Source organism: Pongo pygmaeus, chromosome 1 (assembly GCF_028885625.2).
Source record: "Pongo pygmaeus isolate AG05252 chromosome 1, NHGRI_mPonPyg2-v2.0_pri, whole genome shotgun sequence".
Lineage (NCBI taxonomy): Eukaryota > Metazoa > Chordata > Mammalia > Primates > Hominidae > Pongo > Pongo pygmaeus.
In genome coordinates this window covers 182,944,549-182,955,219 of record NC_072373.2, presented here as the reverse complement: position 1 = coordinate 182,955,219, position 10,671 = coordinate 182,944,549, and the positions used below count along the sequence as shown (strand labels likewise).

General features: G+C 47.4%; 1 protein-coding gene across 1 annotated transcript; it reads left to right on the top strand.

Annotated features, from left to right (window-relative positions):
- The first annotated feature begins 9,592 nt into the window (after positions 1–9,592).
- On the top strand, positions 9,593–10,097 carry LOC129007271 (V-type proton ATPase subunit e 1-like). The gene is made up of 2 exons (XM_054437889.1): positions 9,593–9,714; positions 10,025–10,097. The coding sequence occupies exons 1-2, from the start codon at positions 9,593–9,595 to the stop codon at positions 10,095–10,097; spliced, it is 195 nt and encodes a 64-aa protein (XP_054293864.1).
- The last annotated feature ends 574 nt before the right edge of the window (positions 10,098–10,671 follow it).

Here is a 10,671-nt window from a genome sequence, read left to right as displayed (position 1 = left end):
GAATCTTGGGCTGGGTGCATGTGCAGCTCTATGATGAAGGGTTCCAGCTTCTCCAAGAGAACATCCGTTATTGAAGTTAGAGGCTTAGGGCAGTGAGAATACTCGTGGGTCCCAGTTTGTCCTTGCTTCTCCTACTTCATATCATCTTCCCTTCTGCACTGCCAGCCCTGTGGCCGTCATATGGAAGCATATGGACTATCTAACCAGCTCCCACACTTGCATAAGATCAATCACTATAATTTTTCTTTCTTTTCTTTTTTTTTTTTTTTTTTTTAATGATACAGTGTCTTGCTTTCACCCAGGCTGGAGTGCAGTGGCATATTCATGGATCACTGCAGTCTCAACCTCCCAGTCATAAGCCATCCTCCTGCCTCAGCCTCCTGAGTAACTGGGGCTACAGGTGAGTGGCACCACATCCCTCTAATTTTTTGATTTTTTGTTGAGATGGGGGTTTCACTTTTGCCCAGGATGGTCTCAAACTCCTGGCCTCAAGCAACCGTCCTGCCTTAGTCTCTCAAGGGGCTGGTATTATAGGTGTGAGCCACTGTACCCTAAATTTCTTATTCTGTGTACTTTCTGGTGGTTCTTTCTCTGATTGATACATAGGTATTCAGTAAGTACTTATTGAGTTAAGGAAAGATTTATATGATTGGCCCCCTGGTATGTGGTACCTACTAATGAATGTCTATCTCTGTCTGCTTGGAGGCTGATGCAGGTGGGAGAAGGACTTGGGCTCAAACTCTAAGACCATATGTTTCCCAGCCCTTTTGGCACAGCATGTCTATCTGTGTCCAAGTAGAGTTAGAAGGGGGCCTGTGAGCTAGAGGGAGCTAAGAGAGAATATAAGGAGGGGACTTTGGGTGATATTTAGGTTGGCCTGGATGCAGGTCTCAGTCACTCTGACAATGTCCATCTGATATGGTTTGGCTGGGTCCTCACCCAAATCTCATCTTGAATTGTAGCTCCCATAATTCCCTCATGTTTCAGGAGGGACCCCGTGGGAGATAGTTGAATCATGGGGGTGATTCCCCCCATTCTATTCTCATGGTAGTGGATTAGTCTCATGAGATCTGATGGTTTTATAAGGGGAAACCCCTTTTGCTTGGCTGTCATTCTTCTCTTGTCTGCCACCATGTGAGACAGGCCTTTCACCTTCCACCATGGTTGTGAGGTCTCCCAGCCACGTGGAAATTTGAGTCCATTAAACCTCTCTCTTTTGTAATTGCCCAGTCTTGGATACGTCTTCATCAGCAGCATGAAAACAGACTAATACAGTAAGTATATTGGTACCAGAAGTGGGGTGCTGCTGAAAAGATACCTGAAAATGTGGAAGCAACTTTGGAACTGGGTAACAGACAGAGGTTGGAACAGTTTGGAGGGCTCAGAAGAAAACAGGAAAATGTGGGACAGTTTGGAACTTCCTAGAGACTTGTTGAATGGCTTTGACCAAAATGCTGACAATGATATGGACCATGAAATCCAGGCTGACATGGTCTCAGATGGAGATGAGGGACTTGTTGGGAACTGGAGCAAAGGTGACTCTTGTTATGTTTTCTCAAAGAAACTGGCAGCATTTTGCCCCTGCCCTAGAGATTTGTGAAACTTTGAACTTGAGAGAGATTATTTAGAGTATCTGGTGGAAGAAATTTCTAAGCAGCAAAGCATTCAAGAGGTGACTTGGGTACTGTTAAAAGCATTCAGTTTTAAAAGGAAAACAGAGCATAAAAGTTTGGAAAATTTGCAGCCTGACAATGCGACAGGAAAGAAAATCCCATTTTGTGAGGAGAAAGTCAAGCCAGCTGCAGAAATTTGCATAAGTAACTAGGAGCCACCAAGACAATGGGGAAAATGTCTGCAGGGCATGTCAGAGACCTTTGCAGCAGCCCCTCCCATCACAAGCTGAGAGCCCTAGGAGGATTTGCGGTCCTGGCCCAGGGTCCCTCTGCTGTGTGCAGTCTAGGGACTTGGTGCCCTGCATCCCAGTCACTCTAGCTGTGATTAAAAGATGCCAAGGTGTAGCTCGGGCTGTGACTTCAGAGGTGCAAGCCCTAAGCCTTGGCAGCTTCCATGTGGTGTTGAGCCTGTGGGTGTACAGAAGTCAAGAATTCAGGTTTGGGAACCTCTGCCTAGATGTCAGAGGATGTATGAAAACACATGGATGTTCAGGTAGAAGTTTGCTGCAGGGGTGGGACGCTCATGAAGAGCCTCTGCTAGGGCAGAGGAAGGGAAATGTGGGGTGGGCACCTTCACACAGACTCTCCACTGGTGTGCTGTCTAGTGGAGCTGTGAGAAGAGAGCCACCATCCTCCAGACCCCAGAATGGTAGATCCATCGACAGCTTGCACCAGGTACCTGGAAAAGCTGCAGACAGTCAATGCCAGCCAGTGAAAGCAGCCGGGAGGAAAGCTGTACTCTGCAAAGCCACAGGGGTAGAGCTGCCCAATACCATGGGAACCCACCTCTTGCATCAGCATGACCTGGATGTGAGACATGGAGTCAAAGGAGATCATTTTGAAGCTTTAAGATTTGACTGCCCCATTGGATTTTGGACTTGCATGGGGCCTGTAGCCCCTTTGTTTTGGCCAGTTTCTCCTATTTGGAATAGCTGTATTTATCCAACACCTGTACCCTCATTGTATCTAGGAAGTAACTAACTTGCTTTCGGTATTACAGGCTTATAGGTGGGAGGGACTTGCCTTGTCTCGGATGAGACTTTGGACTGTGGACTTTTGAGTTAATGCTGAAATGACTTAAGACTTTGGGGGGCTGTTGGGAAGGCATGATTGGTTTTGAAATGTGAGGACATGAGATTTGGGAGGGGCCAGGGGTGGAATGGTATGGTTTGGCTGTGTCGCCACCCAAATCTCATCTTGAACTGTATCTTCCATAATTTCCTCATGTTGTGGGAGGGACCCAGTGGGAGATAATTGCATCATGAAGGCGGTTTCCCTCATACTGTTCTTGTGATAGTGAATAAATCTCAAGAGATCTGATGGTTTTATAAGGGGAAACCCCTTTTGCTTGGCTGTCATTCTTCTATCATCTTCCACCATGTGAAACGTAACTTTTACCTTCCACCATGATTGTGAGGCCTCCCCAGCCACGTGGAACTGGGAGTCTATTAAACTTCTTTCTTTTGTAAATTGCTCAGTCTTGGGTATGTCTTTATCAGCAGCATGAAAATGGACTAATACACCATCTCTGCCCCAGAATGGGCATCCTGAAGCCTGGGGGACCATCTGTTTGTCTATTCGGCCTTTGCAGGATGGACAAGAAGAAATACCTGAGGCTAATGACTCTGACTCTCAATCTCATCCTCACTTAAAGGATTCAAGAGATGTGGATGGCTCCTTATCATGCTCCAGGAACCCTCTACCAGCTCCCTATCAGCCTTGTGATAAAAGTCAAGACCCTTAAATCTGTGTACAAGATTCTCTGTGACCTTGTCCTTGAACCCCAGCCAGCACAATAATGTCCCACATCATTTGGCCTTAACCTCAGTGAAATTGAATGAATCAGATGTGCAGGTGTATGCATTATAAGTTTTTTTCTTCTTTTTTTTTTTTGAGACAGAGTCTTGCTCTGTTGCCCAGCCTGGAATACAGTGGTGCAATCTTGGCTCACTGCAAACTCCACCTCCTGGGCTCAAGTGATTCTCCTGCCTCAGCCTCCCGAGTAGCTGGGATTACAGGTGCCTGCCACCACGCCCAGCTAATTTTTGTATTTTTAGTAGAGATGGAGTTTCGCCATGCTGGCCAGGCTGGCCTCAAACTCCTGACGTCAGGTGATCCACCTGCCTTTGCCTCTCAAAGTGCTGGAATTACCGGCGTGAGCCACTGCGCCCGGCCTATGTACCTATAAGTTTTTATCTTCAGTTATTCTGTGCCATCAAGAGCCTCAGTTTTTAAGACTTTTTCCCAGATCAGGAGACTCTTCTTGGAGGTGGGAGAGTCAAGTCCAAAGATTTTTTCCCTTAAGATGCTGTTTGTCTATCTGTTCACCCATCTATCTGTTCAACCACCCATCCATCCATTCGCTTATCTATCTTTCCAATGCTCTCTGGCTCTACTCTGGGCCAGGCCCTGTGATCATGCTGAGAATCTTGGAGATGAATTAAATATACCCTCTGATCTCCAGCAGCTCACAGTGGGATACACAAAGATGATGCAACTAGACAACAAAAAATATATACACATAAGTGCCATCTTGAGAAAAGTCAAAAGCCATGGAAGCACAGAGGATGTCCCATCCCAGCCATGGGGGTCAGAGGAGGCTTCCTAGCAGAGGAGACATTTGAGCTGACTCTGAAGTACAAGAAGGCATCAGCTAGACAGGGAAAGCATGAAAGAGTTGTGCAGAGAGTACAGCATATGCAAAGGCCCAGAAAGGGTCAGAGAGCATGTTACACTGGTTGCAAACTATGTGTGGTGGAGATGGTTGAGGGGTGAGAGAGAGGTCACAGCTAGAGCCTAGTCCAGATTTCTTGCCTCGTGAATCTGCTCCAGGTTCTTCTGGAAGTGGGCTGGGAGGAGGTGCAGATGGAGGCCCCGCAGAGCCAGTGCTGCCTGTATTTAGCAACTGGTGCTAGGTTCGAGTGAGTACTCACTAGGCCTGGGGGTTCCTTGGGCAAGAGGAGTTACATGGCTCAGTTTCAGGTCATCTCCTCAAGCAGATGTGTATGAGCAGATGAGGCACAAACTGCAGAGTCGGGCAGACGGGGTCAATTCTTGGCTCTGTGTAGACAGGTAACTTTGGACAAATCACTTCTGAGCCTCAGTTTCCTATGGCTCAGTTGGGAATATATCATTTACCCTAGAAGGCTGGTGATAACATTACTTTTCTCCCTTCCCTTTTCCTTACTAGATGATTCCAAATGGTCACTCTAGGTGAGGCCCAGGGAGATCCCCTTGGTACCCAAACTTGCTTTCCCCAGTTCATTTTGGTCAGTGTCCAAAATATGGTTCTGAATGCATCACCCACTGCTTGCGGGAAAAAGCACACATTCCTTAGTAGGACATTCAAGAAATCTGAAACTTTTTAATATAATCTCTACCTCCTATTCATCCATCCACCCATTTGGCCGGCTGTCCTTTCATCTCTGTGTTCACCCCCTTATTCACTCAACAAACACTCATTTCTTGTCTCATCCCTCCTCCTCCTTTTCTTTCTTCTTATGCTCAGTCTTTCCAAATGGCCAGCTTCCTTGACCTCATGTTTGTGTGAACAGGCTCTTCCTTCTGTTCAGTGCATGTGGTGGGATGCTTCCTACCTTTTCCTATCACTCACCTACTTTTTCTTCAAGGCCAAACTCAAAGGTCCCTTCCTCCATGAAGCCTCCTGCCTTATCAGCTATCCTCCTTCTGGTCTTCCACTCCTAATGGCTTATCTTTTTATGGGACATGTATTCCATAGCATTGTTTTTGTGTCTGTCTTTTACCCACTGACCTCCACCCTACTCCAGCAGGGTGGCCTCTTTGTACAGTTGTTTAGGTTGTACACTGCACAGGAACACCCAGCTGAGGAATGTGCCCTAATGTGAGGGCTGTACCTCTCGAGGGAAGAGTGCTTTTTTTCTAATTCATACAAAGGTACCTGTTCTCCAAGTGATGAGCTCAAGTGGCTGAGCTCACCCATGGGGGGCACCTTTTTCTGTTTCCTACACAGGGGCTCTCTGAGCTAGTGGTGGCCTTCCCCTGATTCTAAGTTTCTGTAGGCCAGGACCACATTGGCTTCATCCCTGTTCCCCCAGCTCCTAGCATAAGCAGTGCCAGGCCCCAGAGACCTCCATAAATGTTCTTGGAGTTGAAAGGAGAAGGCTATCAGTAGTGAATCTCTGTTCACTGGGCCTTGGAAGGGCAGAACTCATGCCTATCTTGTAGGGAGACGACGTTTCCGAGTTGATGCAGTGGTGATGGCAGGTTTGTTTGGAAATTCCCCAGTAAGTGGTGTTCTGGGCCTGCCTCCCAGGGACCTCGAGAGCTTGCTGGAAGACCTGCAGACCAGGGCTCCTCCAAATATTGTTTTAAACTGATTGATGCCATGCCAGGCACGGAAGGGACAGGCATTTTTCATACATGAAAAACAATACATTCTGGGGCCAAGATGAAATTATTTTACATTTATACGATAACAGGCAGGGAGACAAAGACGATGTTTGAGGACGTTTAAACCCTCAAAATCATTAGTCACTGTCCCAGCAGGCTACACAAATAAATGATCAATGCACAGAAAAACAAGGCCCTCTGAGGTGTTTGCCCAAGACCACTTATGTGTCAAACAGACTTATTAGATGTGAAGGGAATGATTATTTGTACAAAGTGAAATGAACATGTGCAATAATACTGTAAAATGTTTATTAGTCTAGAGTGTGCTGAATGTTCCTTGAATATATCAGGTTCTCAGCTTGCATTTAATGTACTGTTATAAATGATATCACATCCTTCCAAGCCGATTTTCCGCTTAACGCTAAGCTTCTTTGCTGGGGAAATCGTGTTTTCAGATCCCAAGTATGAAAACATTGTGGGGTTAAACTCTCCCTTCTACTCCCTAACCCCCACCCCAATCAGTTACCTCCCTATAAAACTTGTCTTGAGTCTGGCTGGGAGGGATAGGGCAGTTGGTCAGGCCAGATGGTGGTTGGAAAAGGAAAAGGGGGTGAATGAGTTATTGTGGTGGGGACATTAGGCTGGAAGTCCAGTGATTCAGATTTCAGGATCTGCTCACTAATCTCCTGCTGTGTGACCTTGGGGTAGTCCCTTCCTCTCTCCGGGCCTTAATAATCTCAGTCAGAAAATGGGAATAATGTCTAAAGAGACTCCCAGAGCTAAGCACTTACATATTCTAAATCCCAGCTTGCTGAGTCATGAGTCTGAAAGATAAAAAGAGATTCTGGAAGTGAACAAATAAAGTGCTACAGAAAAATTCTTATTTTTTTCTATGATTCTGGCCAATTCTTACTTAACCTTTAAGGCCCTGACCAAATGTCCCCTCCTCTGGGAAGCCTTCTCTGACCCGCTAACCAGCTGGTCAGTCTGTCATCTTTGCTCTAATAGTGCGAAATCCTTGTGTCCCTTATTGCCCCGCCAGCTCATGGTATCACCACATCTCTCTGTGTGAACAGGGTTTCCTTCTGTTCAGTGGGGAAAGCTCTGCAGGAAGGAGAAAGTGGCTTCGTTCTCTGCGCTGCTTAGACCAGCAGGACTCTCCTTCCTCAGTGAGTCATCTGCCTCCATGAACACAGCCGCTGAGCTGGCCAGCTTCCTGGCATGCGTGTCCAGCTGTCAGCTTGCTCTGAACTGAGGTCCCCAAAAGATCCCCAGACCTGGGCCAGGCACAGAGCTGGTACTCAGGAAATGATTAGTGGATGCTGGATGGGGAGGAGCCGAGCTAGTGTGACCCTTGGAGGTTATCCCCCACCCACCCCGTATGTTAAAGATGGGAGTTTTATCCCAGAGTAGGGAAGGGATTGGCTAGGGGGCTACTCAGGCATCTTGGAGAAGGGTCAGAGAGAGTGTTTCCTATAACATGTCAACTCTCCACCCAAGAAGGAGGGGTAGAGGAGCCCAGCCAAATCCCATGTCCTTGGCCCTGAACAGGGGTGGGAGGTATTGGTAGTGGGCAGTTCTTGGCATCAGCTGAGAGCACAGGGCTGGCTTTGGAGGTTGTGGAGGTGGTTGGGGATATGGGGGGTTTCCAGTTTCCTGGCTGAGTCACGTCCCTCTCCTTTCCCCTGCCCCCCAAGGTTTGCTCAAAGGCCCCCTGGAGGGTGATCTTCTGTGAGCTCAACTGATGATCTGGGGATCTTTGGGGGATCTCAGTTCAGAGCAAGCCGACAGCTGGACACGCATGCCAGGAAGCTGGCCAGCTCAGCAGCTGCGTTCATGGAGGAAGACGACTCGTTGAGGGAGGAGAGTCCTGCTGGTCTAAGCAGAGCGGAGAATGAAGCCCCTTTCTCTTTCCTTCACAGCTTTCCCCAGAAATGACTGAAAGCAATCTACATGGAAATATATGCTAAAACGTGGGAAAATAAAGTTAGAAGTAAGCATTCAAGGCAAAGATTAAAAAGTGTAGGAAGGTAGGGTGGATTCTGGAGTGAGGCTTCTAAGCAGGGATCCTGCCCTAAGGTAGGCCCTGCACGCTGTGGAGGCAGGTCATGTGTGTCACTGCAGGCTTCCAGCAGAGGGGACCCAAGCAGGTATGTGATTTATTGTGCCCACAAGATAAACACAGGACCTTTGCTTGGAAGAAGTGCCGGTCCCTTGGTTGGAGGTCAGAGAAAAAAGTCTCCTGTGATTTCTCAAAAAGGGCCACACAGCGTCCCCAACAGCTGCCTGTCAGCAGCAACATAAGCTGGCTGCTTCTTCCTCTGCCTCCCCTTTCTTCTCTTTATTCTCTTGCTCCACCTTCTCTACTTTCCCTCCTCCTCCTCCTACTTCTCCTCCTCCTCTTCCTTATCCTTTTTCTTCTTTTCATAGAGTTTAGTAAAGTAGTCCTTGGAACACGGAAAGAAGTGTTCCTGTTCAAGTTGAACCCCGGGTAACTGTTAGGGTGCTTTGGGTGGGGAGATAGCCAGGCCCCAGCATGAACTTCAGGCGGCCTGGGCAAGTGTTTTTCCCCACCATAGCAGTGGGCAGTGGTGGGTTCAAGGTTATCCCCACTGAAGTGCAGTGCCGTATTGAGCATCTTGTAATGAGTGCCTTCTACATGCCAGACATTTATTGGGTACATCCTATGTTAACTCAGTTGGTCCTCACAACCTCCATTCAGGGTGGTTCTTCTTATTCTCAAGGTCACAGGCAGAATGTGGAAGAGCTGGTTTTGGCACCAGGTTCTTGCACTCCCAGGCTAGCCCCTGGCAGCCCCACTCCTGTCTCACTGTATGATCCTGAGCATTTCTATGGTCCTGACTCTTGATTTACTCATCTATACAGTGAAGGCCATGTGTCCCTGAGAGTCCCTTTACGTGGACAGTCTGTGGTTGCCTGAGTAGCTGAGTCCCCCTTTGCAGTGGGCTCAGGTAGACATTTGGGATGCACAGGGACTACCTCTTGTTTTACCCTAAATCACTCCTCACCTTTGCCCCTTGGGCAGAGGCTCCTCCTGCTGGTTACCCTTAGAACCTGTCCCTGGATTGGGCTTCTCCCCCAAACTCCCTTCCCAGAGAGACTGAGGCTCACATGGAACCTGCATTCCTCAAGCAGGGATGGAGCCTCAAGATTTAGCACCTGAATGAACTTCTTAGGCTGCTGTGGGTGGGCCAGGCTAGGTGGTAGAGTGGATTAGGGATTGGGACAGAATATTCTCTTGCTTTAAACCCCACTAATTATACTACAATCCAAATTCATTGCCACGCCCCTACATGACTGGGCTCCTGCTTCCCCTCTGACCTTATTTCCTCCTACTCCCCCAGGGTACTCAGCATCCCCTCACATCAAGACAACCTTTACAGCTTCCGTATTAGTGAAGGCTACCCAAGCTGCTGCAACTGATACCACTCCCAGATTTCTGTGGCTTAGCCCGATAGTTGGTTTCTTGATCACATTAAGAGTCCAGTGGGCTGCTCCAGTGGCAATCATGGGCATATCACAGCCTCATGGTGCCTCTCATTGTGATAAGCATGTTCTGGGGCTTCCTCAGCTTCTTGGTTCCCTGGTTCATCCCTAAGAGTCTTAGCAGAGTAGTTATCATCACCATATTGGTGACCTGTTCAGTTTGCTGCTCTTTTTTTTTTTTTTTTTTGAGACAAGATCTCACTCTGTTGCCCAGGCTGCAGTGTAGTGGCATGATCTTGGCTCACTGCAGCCTCAAACTCCCAGGCCTGGGATCCTTCTCCCTCCTCAGCTTCCAGGGTAGCTGGGATAACAGGTGCATGCCACCATGCCTGGCTAATTTTTTGGTATTTTATGTAGAAATGGTGTTTCACCATGTTGTCCAGGCTGGTCTTGAACTCCTGGGCTCAAGCAGTCCTCCCACTTCTGCCTCACAAAGTGCTGAGATTATAGGCATGAGCCACCGCACCCAGCTACTGCTATCTCTTTTGGCTAATTGCAATTCTTTTTCATTTCTGTCCTCTCTTTGGACCACAGTTGAAAAATTAAACCAGCTGGTATCTGAAGCATCATTGGCCTTGAGGAAGAAGACATGCTCTATAGTGCTAGTCATTGATGTTATGAGAAGATAATTCCTTCTAGATGCAAAATCTCCTCCAAACTGAGACCTTCTTTCTTGACTTGCCTGTTTCGGACATCAGCTGCCTTAAACATTCGCACCGTATCTGAATATCTTCTTCTACAATGCAGTATTTCTTCCTTCACTTTTTTTACACTTTGACTTACTATGTGCCTACCTAACCTAACTGTGCTGACTCCACAAAGCGTTTATGCACTCTCCTGAGAGAAGATGCTCTTCTGAGAATATTTTATTCTCTCCTTGGAATCTGTGGATTTGAAGTTGGCTCTTCTCTTCTCCTAACATGGGAATCAGTGAAGCGTTTCAAAACTGCTGCAAGATAAACAAGATTCCAGTGGGACAGTCAGTAGGAGAGCACATTCAGAGAGAAGCTGTGTCACAACAGAATCACACCAAACTATATTTTCAAGACGAACTTCTTACCTCTTCCATCTCTTGGAATAAAATATTTTTCTGCTTCCAAAATAAAACAAATGCAAGTGT